Below are 15594 nucleotides of genomic sequence, written 5' to 3'. Positions count from 1 at the left end.
GGTTCATCTCATAATTCTATTACCATTATCTAAAATTTCTAAAATACCTTTGGTTTATTTTACTTTTTATGTGAATGGAAATCATCATTAAGAAATAGTTAAAAGTACAAAATTATTCTATTATACATTTGAAACCTCATAACAGCCAAGGCTTAGAGCAAAAAGAGATATAAGTTACATGTACCACATTTCCCAGTTCATGTATAGAAAAAAAAATGAAAAAACAAGAGCAGAGAGAATAGACAAAATATTTATTTGGCATGCTGCCCAGATATACAGACAAGTCAAATATTTGTCAACAAATCCTTACAAATAATTAATATTTACAAATTCCTTACAACCAGTGTTCACAGTTTTTTCTCAGTTTCAACAACTTTGTGATTCTTTTTATTTTGGAAAACAGTCTATGAAAATGTATGTGCATGTAGGCTACTGACTAATTTGAAAATTTGGCTTGAACTGGAAAAAGTTGAATATCAACACCCCAAAGTCATGAGTTGCATAACTACATTCAACTGTACACAAACACATCTGTGCATTTCAAGTAATCCACAGTTTCCACGTTGTACTGCACATCTGCAGTCACAGCAGGGATCTGCTGCACGAAACGTGAACGACAAGGCTCCTGAGCCGGGAGCCACGCCGTGGAAGGAGGCCAAGACCGATCACAGGGGCCTCAGAGAAGTGACTACGGGTCAGTGATCTCAGTTTTCTTGAAATGGATGTGTTGAAAGCTGCTGTCAGAGCACATCACCCCACACCTCAGTTTTCATTTTCTATCATCTCTCTCTCTCTCTTTTCATGTCATCTACTGATGCCAGTCCTCTCAGTCCAGTGGATCTACTGCTTTGAAGAGCCCTGCTACTTTCCCTTCCGTCCACCCTGCTTCACTTTCTTTTGGGGAGCTTGGGCAGAGGGAGAGGAAGTGGTGGAGGAGGGATACTGCAGTGGTTGCCGTGAGAGGAGCTCCTTGAAGACCGAGTCCATCTGGCGACAGACCTCCTGTGAGATGAAATAAACAACGGTGATGAGCTTTGTGGAAAAAGACAAAACCGTCTTTGTTTTCTGAACTCCGCTCTGCTCGAGAGCTTCTAATCATGTTTGTAATAGAGGCTACATTAAATCATTAGTTATTCGGCACCTCTTTCTAAACAGACTCTTTATAAAAAGAGTTTGTAAGTTATAACTAATTAATTTGAATCTTGCTAAATAATTTACTGATGCTCTACAGATAAGTTATAAACCATTAACTCATTTTGGGTTGCCAGGTTGTGAAAAATCTGGTGTTATCCTCCTCCAGTACAAAATGTGCTTCGTCTTTTAAGCTCTTTAGCTCATGAGGAAAACATCTCCAAAAGGACGGTTTAACCATTTAACCCCTGGAAAGTGTTGCACAACATCTGGACCAAAATCTGTTTGGTATCAACTTGAGACATTGTTGAATTTACAACAGTAGAACATTTTAAAACCTCTTCATTAATGACTTATTAACATTTATAGTTGGAGACAACTTACTAAAAAAAATAAAAAAAAAGATAAATCCATGATCTTTTATTTAAATAAAAAGGGATGGTAAACGATTAATTAACTCTTATTAAAGCTATGTGATATGGCCTATAAACACTTAATGAAAGTTTGCCTTTTTACATGGTGGAACTAGTCATTTGAAACCAAATGAGAAACAAACAGACCTTGTCCACATGAACAGAAATATCCTCAGAAGATGAGTTTTCCTGGAAACTGTTTACAGAAAAAAGGGACATCACAAAACATATAATATCAATTTCTCACACAAATATAACAAGTCAGCTGCCACACTGCAACATTTAGTGGTGTATACTTACTCTCTGCGCACAAAGCAAGGAGAGGGGACCCGCCGTGGCTTGCACATTGGCCCAACAGGAATCTGAAGCAGTAAATTTCCACCTGAAGCGATGCCGCCCCCTCCTGGTCCAGCTGATAACCTCCTTTGGTCGATGGAGCCACTGCTGTTTGCTCTAGGACGTCCTGCCCCTTTCTGCGGTGGTGCCGCCGAGGAGCCAGTGCTGCCGTCAGCCGAGGATCCCGTTTCCAACTCTGCAGCACGTCACATTGAAGTATTCTTTTATTCTATTCAACGATACCCATCACGGCCTCAGAGACACGATAAACCAAGATCAACACATGAACTTACCATCTTTACCCTGAGTGTACTCTGCTTCCGCGTCTCCTTCTTCAATGAGAGGCTCACTGTGAAGTAAACACCCTCAGATTATCATTCCACCGTGCAGTGCATCCATGTTGTGTGTATGTGTTGGGTGTGAACATCTTTTTTTCCTCACCAGTCATCCTGTTCTAGTGTCATGCATTTCTCATACACGGGTCCCTCTACTTCTCTCTGGCTGGGGAAGATGCTTTCGTGCTGGAGGATGATGCCTTTCACCAAGGCGTTGATCTGAGGCTGCAGGGTGACAACATCGTCATCCTGAGCCCCTCTGACTAGGCTGGGCCCAAAACACACAGCCAGGTTGTAAGGCTGCATCATGTTCTCGTCACTGTACTGCGACACACTGGAAGCAGAGAAACACAACATTATACAAAGAAGGAGAAAGAGTGCAGGAAATTAAACGTTTGAGAGGCTCATAGTGAAGCTCCAATGAAATTCCCTTATGCTTTTGCCTTCTTACACTTGACAATACACATAAATAATGTCAAAACTTCACCTCAACACATCTCCTATATGAACCATTTCCTTTCAAATGTTCTGGTATTTAAACTATGTGCAGTTGGTTTTGTCTTTTTCCTTTAGCTTGGTTTGTTTCCTTCCTGTTGCAATGTTCACACAATGTCATGTGTGTGTTTTATCTTAATCTCAATTTATTATCTCTGCCAAGTCACCATTCAGTGTGTTGTCATTTCCCACTAATACATTTTGACTTTAGTGATTCTGTTAAACATTGCAGAGACCTTTGGACCCCACTGTACAATGTGAAAAGAAAAAAAAAGAAAAAAAAAAAAGAAATCCCTCATCCATCATACGTCTGTCAGATCTAATAAGCCATCAGCTAACTGATAAAAATATTTGGTTCTTCCACCTTCTAGAAAGAAACATGGTTGGTTGGTTTCCTGTGAATTATTGTTTGATGCAAACACCTTCTCTCTGCATATTCAAGTACTCAACAGTAACAACTGCAAAGAGTTGGGATACTTACTGATGGAGGAATGCAAAGAGGTATCTCATGACGATGATGACAGGCTCGGGATAGGAAGAGATGACTGTTTTGAGCTGAGCCGCTCTCTCTGCCTCGTTCTTTATTTCTAAGAAAAGGTGATGAAGGAAAGATAAGCCGTTGCTGCGTGCCCTTAGCAACGCTTATCTGATATTTCAACACACACACGCACTCACGAGCATGCTCCAGGAGTTGGTTGGTGCTGTCGATGGGGAAGAGGGGATTCTCCAGACCTCTGAAGTAGAGCTTCAGCACTCCGGCCACAGAGTCCAGGTCGTATCTCTGCTCAGCCAGGGGGTCCTCTCCTGCAGGGGAAGCCCACAGCACACTGCCCCATATTATTTATGCCCCACAGTGAGGGGAGCTACTCTCTCAGAATGGACCATCCCAAAACACGCTCACACAAAAACGAACACAGGCCTACCTCGCTCAAAAGCATCCCTCAGGTTTTTGACCTCCATCTGAGACCCCGGCACTCTAAATATCCCTTCATGATGGAGACCTGATGGACACACAAGACTTATTGTACATTTTAAAACTAAAACTAGTCACTGTTCTTTCCATCTTTAATACTCACCATTGAGGTTGATGAAGCGAATGCAACTTTCCACAACTATTGGAATCTGTTGTCCTGATGCCTGAGTGAAACAAATTTAGTAATGAATTTCACAAGCAGGAAGTCTGGTGTGTTATTGCTAACTGATGTACTGGAAGTGAGAAATGAACTGAATACACCCAGTAGTCAGAAATGCTGGAGGAGGTGAAATGGTGTGATAACGATGGGAGCTACCTGTATGAAGGAGAGCATGTCTCCACTGAAGAGTTTGTGGTTGTGCATCAAATTGGCACTTGAGTGATTCTTCCTGATACGCAGTGACTTTCCATTGAGTCTGCAGAGCAACACGAGGATACAGCATTGTCACATTTTGTCACAACTGAGTTCCTGCATTAAAATGGCTCATAAATCAATCAAAAACGTACTGGCAAATTCTTATAAAACATTTATATCCTTACCTCGGTTGATGTCCATTTGATGCATCAGCTAGGAAGAAAAATGTATCCGATTAAAATTAGCTCAACCACAAACCAGCCGGTGACAAGAAATGAGAAATACATGGGATGAAATATAAATTTAATACTTTGGTTGCTGGTAAAAAGAAGAATAAAAAAAGGAACAACAAAATTAGTGGACTATAATAACCCGAATTGCACCAGCTGTTCTCACAATAATAACCCACATTGCACCAGCTGTTCTCAAATGACACTTTGGGTCAGCAGTTTGTCGTGTGGTATGTACGTGAGAAATGCAGAAGTGATACCTTTTTCCACTGCCAATTTGAGCAGGTCATGTTTGGCTTGCAGTTTAGATACCAGGGAACTGCCAACAAGGTGCTCCTTTACTCTCTGTAAAACAAGTCGGATGTTATCAATAATATCAGCATCACGCTTTCACCAACATTCATTGCATTTCTTATCATCAGCATCGCTTCCGTCGACCAGAACCCAAAAGCCAAACCAAAAACCGCCTCTACATATCCACCAACTGCATATCATCAAAACTGTGCTCAACTGTGTGTTATTCAAATAGACTGCTAAACAGACTCACAGTGAAGTAGAGGTTTTCTATTTCCTGCAAGTTGGCCCTGCGCCGGGCCACACTGGGCTTGACTGTCAGGTTTTCAGTGCTGCCGTCCTGAGACGAACCGCTGCCGCTGCTGTGCTCCAGATCATCATCACTGATATTCTCCAGCAGGGAGGACTGGGCTGCTGACATGTTCTTACTAGCCTGATGACAGTGACACAGATAAAAACAATATATTATGCTGTCTGCACTAATTATGGTCAATGACCATAGGGTGTGCAAAACATCAGAATCTGAGGTCAACTAACAATTGCAACTATATGCGACTGTATTGCAAAAAATGCCAGAATTACCATTTAAGCATATGTGTATAATACAAATAAGGGAGTGGTTATCATCATCACCACCGATCATCACAAAACTTGACGTGAACTTGAGGTTTAGTGACTGAGACTTGAAATGTGGTAAGTCTTTTTAAATTGGGTAGGTTCCCGCCATTTACTGAGTAAATTGAGTGATGAAATGATTCATCTCAGAAGAAATGTTTAAAAAGACAACAAACAAATTAAGTTGGACACTTTTTGTTGTTTTTTCCTCACATATTTACGCAAGTTGCATAAGTTTGCCTTCACGTCTTTACTTGTGCTCAGGACACTTTCCATCTACATGAATAAAATAGTTAAGAAAACATTAAAATAATTGTATTTACAGTCTTGGATGAACTCTGCCTCAGACTCAAAGATGGCGACTGTGATTACAACACTGGTGGATACAGCAGACTCGTGAAGTGCTAAGGGTGAAGTACTCTACCTCCTCTGTTTCCTGGGTGACCACCTTCAGTCTGGTCTGTATCTGTTTGAATCTGGTCTCCAGCTCACATCTCATCTCGCACTCTGCACTGACCTCAGAAACCTGCAAGGCACGAGAGAGTCCAGGGATGATGCAAAAACAGCTGAATAATCCACCGCAAAAAGCATACTTGTCGATTATTCACGCAAAACACCCACCTGGTCCCCGTCATGGGGCTGATAGGCGAACCGAAGGGGCATAGAAAAGGTGTTATAATGGTCCTGCAGGAGGGTGTCTCTGTCCTGGCTCTGGTCCAGTCCGGACACGGCCACTTGAAGCTGCTGGAGCCCCTTGCTCAGGTTCTGCTGAGCCCGCCCCCGTCTGGACAGGTAGGCCTCCAGCACCCGTTCCAGAGAGAGGTGGTAGCCTACATCCGCACACTGACGGAGACAATGACATGTCAGACAATATCGCTCACTTAATTCGGGGGCTTTTTTAGATCATGATGTCTTCTTTAAACATGATATTTTGGGTGATATCTCAAGCACAACATAATATGTTCCAATGTTTTAAAAAGTTTGTTGATCGGTATCTCTAAAAAAAAAAAAAAAAAAAGACCTCAGAAATGGGGGGTGGATCATTACCTTGAGTAATACGCAGCATTAGTTAATGTATAGGTAAGGAAAAGACAGCAGACAACAGAAGGGAACAGATGCACTCACGTCGATGAGAGTAGAGATGTCTTGGAGGTAGTATTTATTCATGGAGGCATTGGCTGCACCCAGGTTTATGAGGTAGTCATTTCGGGCCTTGCTGCACTTCAGGTATATCTCTTGAACCTTACCTTGTCTCTAAAGCACATAAACATTTATCAGCAAGAAATTAAAAGGGTGACATAATCTACATGCGTGTACATTAAACTACATTTAGATAAAAGAAAAAAGGTATATATATTTACTTTTTCTATCAACCTCCCCAGTTTTTTAGCAGCACTCTGCTTCTGCTTTTCCTCCTGTTTCTCTGCTTCCTTCAGCTTCCCCTCAGCACACACATACTCTGAGTGGTACTGGTGGTACGTGCGCCATGCCTGCACACAGACACATACAGCAACGCTTTCTTTTGTTTGTTTAGGAAACGGAAAATGTTTTGGGTGGCTGCTTTCTCACTTACAGTGTGTAGCTCTGTGGTAACCTTGAGTAGTCCGTCTTGCAGCTGAGAACAGATGTCTTTGCTCTGGAAATATGACGTAGAGGCAAAATACCACAAAGTGAGGTGGCAGAACCCAAAATATTTTCAGTGTCCAGAGGTCAACGGGTGAGAGTCAGAAATGGAAAGTGGTTGTATTTCTAGCTTAAGTCAGTTACATTGTACATGTACAGACTTGACTTTATAATTGCCTCGTGTTTGTGGCTGGTGTGTCAGTGCTTGTGTAACTACCTTCTTGGCAAGGCGTTGTGTGTACTCCAGACAGTGTGTGAGGGGCTGAATGAGGAAGTTGCTGCAGCTCTCGCTCAGTCCATTATGATCTTTACTTTCCTGGCGGGTCTGGGACAGCAGAGCCAACCAGACCTGTGCCACTGAGTGACTGCTGGGGTCCTTCCTGAGCGTATGTAGAGGAAACAAAAGGAAGACGCAGGGACAAACAATTTGTAAGATAAATTGAGGAATGCTGCACAACAGTGTCCTCAAATGAACTGCTGGTTAATTTAGCACATCATGTGCACTGCCGGAGGCAGGGCTGTCTTTACCTCTTAATTCTGGAAGTGAACCTTTCAGCAAGTTTTTCCAGGGAGCGGGAATACTCGCTTTCAATCTCACCCCGTCGCCGCAGGTAGTCTGTCAGGTCCTGCAGCTGCTGGCTCTTCTGCTCAAGTTGCAAGTCCAACACTTTCAGTTGGTCTGCAAGCTGGCAACGCACCTCTGAGAGACGAAGAGAGAGGGGGGGTGGGGTGGGGTGGTACAACAGTCAAGGGAGAGAGAAAGACACTCTGAAACTCTGATTCATTCCGAAAGTCTTGCTGTGGGTAAGAAATGGATTTCACACGTTTGTTTTTTCCTACGAAAATACCACATGTAGATCACAGTCAGTTGAGTGTGATACAGAGGTTGTTATAGTGGTACAGATAAAAGTCATTCTTTCACCTTTGATTTGTGTGTCGTAGTCCACCGTACCGACCCTCTCTTTCCGGAGTTTAACATGAGAAGTCATTGTTGCTCCAACTGGGTGGAATTCTGTATAAAAAAACATTTTATTATCACCATCTAATATGAATCATCAACTGCTCCATCCTTTTCACCCCTCTTGTAAAACCAGTGTTTATGTGCATGCAAGCTACTCTGTTCTTCTCTCCTGAAGAAAGTAGGGTAAGAATCAAGGCCTATGATCCACTGCTGCAACCCTAGCATGCCTCTCTTTAAACGTTCACACTCTTAGAGCTGTAACACCCCCCCCCCCCCCCTCCACAGACCATGCTAACTTCCTCCTGCCACACAGAAAGAGCAAAAAGAGCATGTTCATCTTACTGTAACACATCTCTTCAAACTGGTCACCCTCTGTTGTGCTCTGCTGAACGGCAGACAACTAGAAAACCAGCTGGCATGTGCTGCCTTGTGCACCGGTCACGCTGCAGAAATGCATGAGGTGCAAAAATAGCTACAGCAACATCTCAGCTGCCCTGAAAATAGGATGAACGACAAGGCGCACAACTCTGCGGGGATGTTTATGTTGAAAACTACAGGTGGTTTTACCCCCGATACTCACTCAAAGCACATTTTCGTCATTTCAAGAGTAAAGCAACACATCCAGCTGCTTTTGCTCTCCTACTTCTACAGCAGATATCCTACTACTTCTGTCTGTCTCTGTCAGGCCAACTGGTCGAGACAGTTGGCCGCCCACCATGAGCCTGCTTCTGCTCAGGGTTTCTGCCTCTTAAAAAGGGAGTTTTTCCTCACCGCTGTCACCAAGTGCCTGCTCATGGTAGGAATTGTTGGATTTCTGTAAATAATATTATTTAGAGTACGGTCTAGACTTGCTGTATGAAAAGTGTCCTGAAATAATATCGATCATGATTTGATGCTATTTAAATAATATTTGACTTCACTTGACTTGGATGACTGAAGATTGTTCCAGTTTAGGCGGAACAATATAGTTTATTTGAGGTTGAACATGAGAATTTTGGTTTTAGTTTCTAATCCATTTTTGCCATGTTGTATTACAGAAAAAAATTCCCTTATATAAAATATTTCTCAGTAGAATATAGAAGTACAGAAAAAAATATGATTGGAGGATCTCAATGCATGACAGGCATTTAACCACATGATAATTTGACGGATCTTTGAGGAATGAATGATGACAGCAAGGTATTATTTTATTAGTGCACATCAGAAAGGGGAAGAGTACGGTGTTTTCTTGCTGGATCACAACCTTCTGTATACAAGTATCACGCACATTCTCTTTCTTTTTCCCCCCTGCCTCAACTTCCCCTTTATTCAGAAGCCAAACATCACTCATCAGCATTCTGTTCAGCTGAAATGTGCACTCTTCTCTCTTTTCCAACTAAGACATTAACCAACTGACCTGCTAAAACGACTGCTACATTACAGCAAAACCCAACACTCCCTGTAGAAAGGAGAGTGTCTGATTTTTCCAGTGTATGTCACCCTTTTCCATTAGCCCTTTCATTCTTTCTCTATGTGATCAGCTTGTGAATCACCACCTCCTGTCGTCACAATCTGCTGCAATATTTTAATAAAGCTGGCCTTAACCTTACAGCAAGTGGTTTTACAGTTGATGTTGAATTAAAGTTGTGTATTTAACTGTGGGTTTCCACAAGTACCGAAACGTAGATACCGCCTGAACTTTGGAACGACAATGGCCTGAGGGCTGTGTCTGTAGCCAATAAAAACATAACTGAAATAAACAAGCAGAACAATCCTTCTCAACAGCTCACACTTTGCTGAACCAAAACATGTTTATTAGACCTAAACAGGTAAACTGTCCTGTATTGGTGAGCCAGGTGAAAATGAAAATCAATAAGAATTTACATGCAGAAAAAGAGTCCTACCTGGTGAGGAGAAGTCTTGACTTGTCTCTTCTCCAGACTGAGGCAACTAAATAATGCCAGTTAATAGCACAGTAAGCTCTCAAGTAAGCTATTTCACCTCCCCCTCACATTGGACATGGATGGATGTGGGTGGAACTCATCTCTCTGACTCTCTCTCTCTCTCTCTGACTCTCTCTCTCTCTCTCACACACACACAGATACACACACAATGCTTTACCGCTCTCTCTTTCTCACCCCTCATCTCACTCACACATTCAGTTTGAGGCATCAGCGTGTGATTGTGCAAGTGTGACGAGTGGAAACCTCTTCAAGTGAAGTCCTTCCTCCTTCTTTCACGCTGCCTCTTCAGCTCCACAGCAGGTTTTTCAGTCCAATCAAACACCAGCTGCTCTCACTGATTAGACCCTCCTCACTGGTTTTTCACCGGCTAATAAATGAAATCAGCTGCTATACAGTTGGGTTGTAAAAGAAAAACCCTGAATTCTCTGGGAAAGTCCACAACCTGCTTACATACAGTATGACCACGGTGTATGATGAGTAATCTATGGCCCGTAACCCGAGAACACCTCATATAAAACATTTAAATGGAACCCAAGAGAGTTTTTTTACCTCAGAAAAAAAAAAAAAAACAGCGACTGCTGCTGCACACACATTATCACTGTTGAGGCTTGAACGGCAACTCAGCAAAGTTGTTGTCTTCTCTCACCTTTTGTCGAAATGTGTTAAATAGCACAAGTGTGTGAAAGTTAGCTCTTTCTAAAAGGTCAGTGCATAATTTTTTGTTATCTGTGTAGTACTTCTCCCTCTCTTGTTTCCTTCCTCAAAACAGAGACTAGGATAATGTTGCACAATCACCATAAAAAATAAAGAAAAAGGAAATCAATTAAACTGACATATTTAGGCCAGTACGGTGAAGAACACTGATTGAAGAGAGTCTCTATTAAAGTTTAATGTATTATTCATGGTTTGATTAAATGACTTTTCAGTTTAGAGCTGGGCCGACTTTGTAACCTTGAAACGCCAACAAAGAATTTCCAACGCATCTTTTTGCCAAGCTGTAAACATAGAGGGTTCAAGAGGTCAGATGCTCATTGTAGAAAGCAAACTTTGATCAACATGACTGCACTGACTGACTTTTCATGTACGGTAAAGCCCCTGCACAATCAGTTTTTATTGAAATCTCAGCAGTTGAAGTCCAGCAGTAAAATGCCTAAGCTAAAGAAAAAAAAAAAAAAAAGTAGGCCACCAAAAATATGAAAAATCGTAGATTTCCTCGAGGCCATTTTCAGGGATGAAGAAATTGATTAACTTACATGTTTCCTGCAGCAATGGGAGAAAATTCAGCCTTTAAAGTTAATGGCAACAATGTTGTTGATGACTTACAAACTATCTGTCTGTAAAAAGGCAGTGTTGAAACAAACTGTGTTTCTCCGCCCTCTGATTCATCATTAGGAGAACACTGTACTGCAGGAAGTGGTATTGTATATTGCTATCAGAATGGTGAGAAATAGGAAGCTAACAAAAGGAAGACAGACTGGTCGGTCAGTGGTTTATCTTACAGCACAATAATAACCCAAAACAGCAGAGGAAAAGAGAAAGGACAGTGGCTTCACACGATGGAGGGGCAGCACAGTCTCCACAGAGCTGGTTTGGAATGAACTGGACTGAAGGCTAAAGCAAAGCAAACTACAAGTGCAACACATTTTTGGGAGCTTCTGGACTGTACTGAGATGAAAATATTTGCGTTCCATTGTAGGAAGAACATCTCGAGAGTGTTCAGCTACTGAATGAGTCAAACATTTAGATCAAAATGAGGATTTAATATCCATTATTCTTTTTTTTAAAGGCAAACAGTCCTGCCTTTGACTTTAATCTTTATTTACTGGTTCTATGCTTTGTTTTCAGAAACACAGACATTACAGTATGTGAATTTAATTAACTGTAAAAATGTAGGTGTTCTAAAACTTTTGACCAGTAGTGTGTATATAGCATTATTGTTATTATTCTGATGACTAAACCCTTCTTTGTAGAAGAAAAGTGACACTCGTGAAAACTGGTGCAGTCTGTTGTTTTTAGCCCATTTATTTTACATTTTGAAATCCTACGCATACTGAAGGGGCTTTCTGACCAATGCGAAGTGATAGTGTAAATTCATCAGTAACCTATTCGCTGTCTGTGAAGATGGTTTTACTGTAGTTACTCTTGACGATTGGTTTATAATGAAGTCTAGCTTTAACTAAATATATGTAGACATTTCATAGACCTTACATAGTGGCTAACTTAAACATCCTCACACAATAATGATTGATTTATCTGAATGTAATGATTTATGCTATTTTTATGATCACTTACTGAAAAAAGTGCCATATCAAAAATATTATTTGAAAGATTTATTTGCTGTGATTCTGTTAAATAATTAAGAGATCAGATTGAGACAAGGACAGATTGCTTTCAATCTGAAAACCTTACAGAGCTTAGGGTCACTGTTGGTGATGACAACAACAGCAATCCAATAAAAACGCTGAAACCAAATATTCATTTTAGCTTCCTTTAGATAACATCCCGATTCATGTCATTATCAAACACTCTTTCTTCATCACTGCAAGATTTAAGAAAAACCAACGATGGAAATGTTGGAACGGCTTTGATGCACAGATAGTCACAGTTTGTAAAGCCAGAGATACTGTCAGAACATTGTCGAATAGAGATAAAAAGAGGCGGCGAAGGATGAATTTAAAAATGTCTAGGACTGCAGCGTCATTGGGAATCGGAGGAAGAATCTTTAACGTCTGTGCTTTCTGTTGCCTCGCTGACTTCACTCAGCTCCTTGCTCTCTCCTCCGCTGTCTCTCTCGCTCTCTCTCTCCTGGTCGCCAGACCCCGACGGGCTCTGGCCAGACGGTGCCTCGTGACCCGACACACGCACTCCGGGCTTTCTCAGCTGGGGGACATATAGAGAAAACACAAACACGTACATGGTAAGGACCTGCTCGTGTGAGAGTTCAGTAGCGCTCCACGTCAACTGAGGTGACGAGGAGCTAGTGGAAATCATGTCGGTGTAGTGCCAACATGTTTTGGCAAGTGAATAAATATGGAGAATAAAGTCACCTCATCAGCCATGTGGGCCAGGTCTCTCTTCATGGCATAGGCATCCTCCCCATCTGCATAGTATTTAGGCTCTACCTCACTAATCCTGTGGAGCAACAACAAAATAACACACCAGTTACCATCAATATGAATATCTGTCTGGGCCATTGAGGACATAATTTCAGTGCTGTTTTTAGACAGCACGTATTTAAATTTTATTCACACTTTGTTTTTGGTGTCTGGGGCTGTTGGCAGGAACTGAACTCATGAGCAGAGCTGTACTGATTTCTGAGGCCAATACTGACATTAGTATATCCGTGAGTTTGGTTGGCAAAACAGGGCTGTAACATTTTCCATTGTTAAATAGTTTGTATTCATGAGCTTAGGGGTTATATGAGCTGCGTAATTATGTTTCCAGTTTGTAATATTGTTTTCTGCAGCAAATAACTTGTTTTGCTGATGCAGAAATGTTTATGAAATTATTTGGTTAAAACACCTTTTTATTTCACAAACTGTGAGAGCTTTATATAGCCAGAAAATGTGTTTTATAGATATATCTGTTTGTTCTTGTTGTAAATATTAAGCCTGGTGGGAGGGGTTATGGGTTTATAAAGGGCAGCCCTGGCCCTAGTGGAGTAGGTCTGGTTTTGGTTATAGAGCAAGTAACATGAAGTGAATCCCAGAGGGCGCATTTGAGTTTCTGAGATATTTGTGCACCTCTTACATACAGAGTACTTAATTTTTGTTATTCAGTAGTTTTATTTTTGTAAATTGTTTAATAATTTGAACCTCTGGAGGCCAACAAACAAAATCACACCAACATACTGTCTTAGACTATGCCTGCATCCTTTTGCCCATTGAGGGAGTTTGGGATAGAACCCTAAAATATTTTGCATAAAACACAAACATTTTTTAAAGGGTTCCCTTAATTTGATTTTGTAAAGGAATTCTGACCAAGATATGTGCCAAGCAGGACAGTTTCAAAACTTGTCAGTACTCTTTAGTGGACAATAAGAGCAAGACTCTTTCTAAATGACCTGACAGATATCAATGAGACAAAAAAAGTTTACACTGACGAACTGGAGGTGCTGGTTACGGCTGCAGTCAGAAAGAATAAACACTGAGCCCTGTGAAGTGCAGTGTTAATTAAAGAGCCTTCAATTAATATTTTTAAAGACTGAGTGTGCACTATTGTGGTCTATTCTTTTCTGTTCTCAGAGATATCTTTTGCATTTCTGAGCTGCAAGTTTTTGTTTTTTTTTGCCAGTCATCGTGTAGTCCAATAACTACATATATGTACTAAGTGATTATGTTGAATAAATCAACCCAGCAGACCTATCTGTCTACTGTAGCTCTACTCATGACCTCAGTATTTCTGAAAGGCTTGTGTATGGCCATGCAATCTGTGTAACAAAATCCCCAGGAGTATTGAAAATACAGTAAAACTAATGAAACAACGTTAGCACCTGAAAGGACTTACTGGAATTTGAGTGTGTTGGAGTACAGGTGCAGGGCCGCTCGGTTGCTGCAGTGGGGAGGAAGGACTGGTGAGTGACAGGAGAACTAACAAAGACGTTCGGAGGGCTAACCACATTTTGTAAACAGGAAAACAGAAATTTCACAGCCAGCCAACAGCATGCAGTACCTCTTGCGAACATGAAGCGAGACATATTTAGCATTGAAGTTTTCTATCATGGCCCGGCTGGCCTGGTCCATCAGCTTCTGAGCAAGCCCCAGACGTCTGTGGGAGCGCTTCACCGCCTGGAAGACCCAGAGAAAGGTTTTGTTATTCCAGAGAAGCCAGCCAAATATCTCGTCAGCAATATATAACTCTCATCCAGACTCACCAGGGATGTGATGTGTCCATGGGGTACATCGTCTGGGTCCTCCTCCCTAACAAGAGTTCATAGCTTTATGAATACACTAAACATCTCCTTCATCCAAGTGATGCAAAACTAATATCTGATTACAGATACTCACATCTTTGCCAGCACATATCCCACAATTTTGCCATTTTCATCCTCTGCAATGTATGAGAGCTGCAACAATGAAAACACACGATGAGTGTCATAGAAATAGAAATATATAAACTTTAAGGATTTAACTGCTAGGAGCAGCGGTGTTCACAGAAAACAGGAGAAATAGGAAATGTGCACTGTGACTCACCTGAGGCCAGGACAATCCGTGATAGAAATAATATTTCATCTGGTAGTTTTCTGGAAGACACAGCAGGTTACAGTGCTGCATATTCATAAGGTCCTCTGGCTGTAATGAAAGAAAAAACTGAATGTCAGAAAGTTGCATGACACAACACAAACCCCTTTATCTGCGATATTTGGTAAGCTAACGTGTATGCAGTGAACTAGCTTAGCTAACAGCAGAAACAGCATGGCTGTCGAGAGGATTTCACCACACTCACCCTTGCGTTTCGTATGTTCATGTTGTTAGTTTGGGTGTTAACTTGACTGTGGAAACAGAAATAAACTATCCTGCAGTGACCAATCAATTCATAATAGTTACAGTACCAAGTTTAAAGGGCTTGTTTCGCTAGCCGGCTAAGTCGACTTGCTAGCAAGGAAGGGAAGGGAGGAAGAAGCGTGCCACAATAACGACTCACATTTCCGGTCATAGAATGCGTTTGGACTTCACAATAAAAGTCGTAACTCTTGCAGATGGCACATAGGCGTCCCATAAAACACTTTTATTTAGAAGAATGCATTCACTTCGCTAACAACTCGGATGTTGTGCTGTGGACTACATTTCACACTTGATCATCTTGGATTCATTGGGCTAGGCAATTCAAGTGAGGCTGGACCACCAGTAAAAAATCAGTTTACTGCTCTGGGGCTCCAAATACCCAGGTG

The 15594-nt window shown here is 41.5% G+C and overlaps 2 protein-coding genes across 2 annotated transcripts; both read right to left on the bottom strand.

Annotated features, from left to right (window-relative positions):
• Positions 1-262: 262 nt before the first annotated feature.
• LOC111219029 (SLIT-ROBO Rho GTPase-activating protein 3-like) lies at positions 263-9731 on the bottom strand. Its single transcript, XM_022741582.1, has 22 exons — positions 9645-9731; positions 7723-7812; positions 7329-7500; positions 7018-7180; positions 6751-6813; positions 6539-6667; positions 6303-6431; positions 5799-6020; positions 5602-5703; positions 4816-4995; positions 4529-4613; positions 4224-4251; positions 4000-4099; positions 3787-3847; positions 3634-3711; positions 3386-3514; positions 3192-3297; positions 2322-2549; positions 2174-2229; positions 1845-2076; positions 1692-1740; positions 263-1002 (listed from the first exon to the last, which is right to left on the bottom strand). Exons 2-22 carry the CDS (start codon positions 7787-7789, stop codon positions 862-864), a joined length of 2520 nt encoding a protein of 839 aa, XP_022597303.1. The 5' UTR covers positions 7790-7812; positions 9645-9731; the 3' UTR covers positions 263-861.
• A 2567-nt stretch (positions 9732-12298) lies between these two features.
• naa10 (N(alpha)-acetyltransferase 10, NatA catalytic subunit) lies at positions 12299-15342 on the bottom strand. The gene is made up of 8 exons (XM_022741647.1): positions 15150-15342; positions 14897-14995; positions 14711-14769; positions 14578-14623; positions 14376-14491; positions 14211-14255; positions 12752-12836; positions 12299-12584 (listed from the first exon to the last, which is right to left on the bottom strand). Exons 1-8 carry the CDS (start codon positions 15168-15170, stop codon positions 12402-12404), a joined length of 654 nt encoding a protein of 217 aa, XP_022597368.1. The 5' UTR covers positions 15171-15342; the 3' UTR covers positions 12299-12401.
• Between the last annotated feature and the right edge of the window lie 252 nt (positions 15343-15594).

Source organism: Seriola dumerili, unplaced genomic scaffold, assembly GCF_002260705.1.
Source record: "Seriola dumerili isolate Sdu_G_001 unplaced genomic scaffold, Sdu_1.0 BDQW01000056.1, whole genome shotgun sequence".
Classification (NCBI taxonomy): Eukaryota; Metazoa; Chordata; class Actinopteri; order Carangiformes; family Carangidae; genus Seriola; species Seriola dumerili.
The sequence above is the reverse complement of the archived record's forward strand: the minus strand, read 5'-3'. Positions and strand labels throughout refer to the sequence as shown.

Coding starts and splice junctions, on each gene's coding strand:
- LOC111219029 (XM_022741582.1), bottom strand. CDS start 7,789: ATGACTTCTCATGTTAAACTCCGGAAAGAGAGGGTCGGTACGGTGGAC. Junction 6,021..6,302: donor ACATCTCTACTCTCATCGAC/GTGAGTGCATCT, acceptor TGTCTCCGTCAG/TGTGCGGATGTAGGCTACCA. Junction 3,298..3,385: donor CCAACTCCTGGAGCATGCTC/GTGAGTGCGTGT, acceptor ACCTTTTCTTAG/AAATAAAGAACGAGGCAGAG.
- naa10 (XM_022741647.1), bottom strand. CDS start 15,170: ATGAACATACGAAACGCAAGG. Junction 14,624..14,710: donor GGATATGTGCTGGCAAAGAT/GTGAGTATCTGT, acceptor AACTCTTGTTAG/GGAGGAGGACCCAGACGATG. Junction 12,837..14,210: donor TCCAACACACTCAAATTCCA/GTAAGTCCTTTC, acceptor GTTGCTCCACAG/GATTAGTGAGGTAGAGCCTA.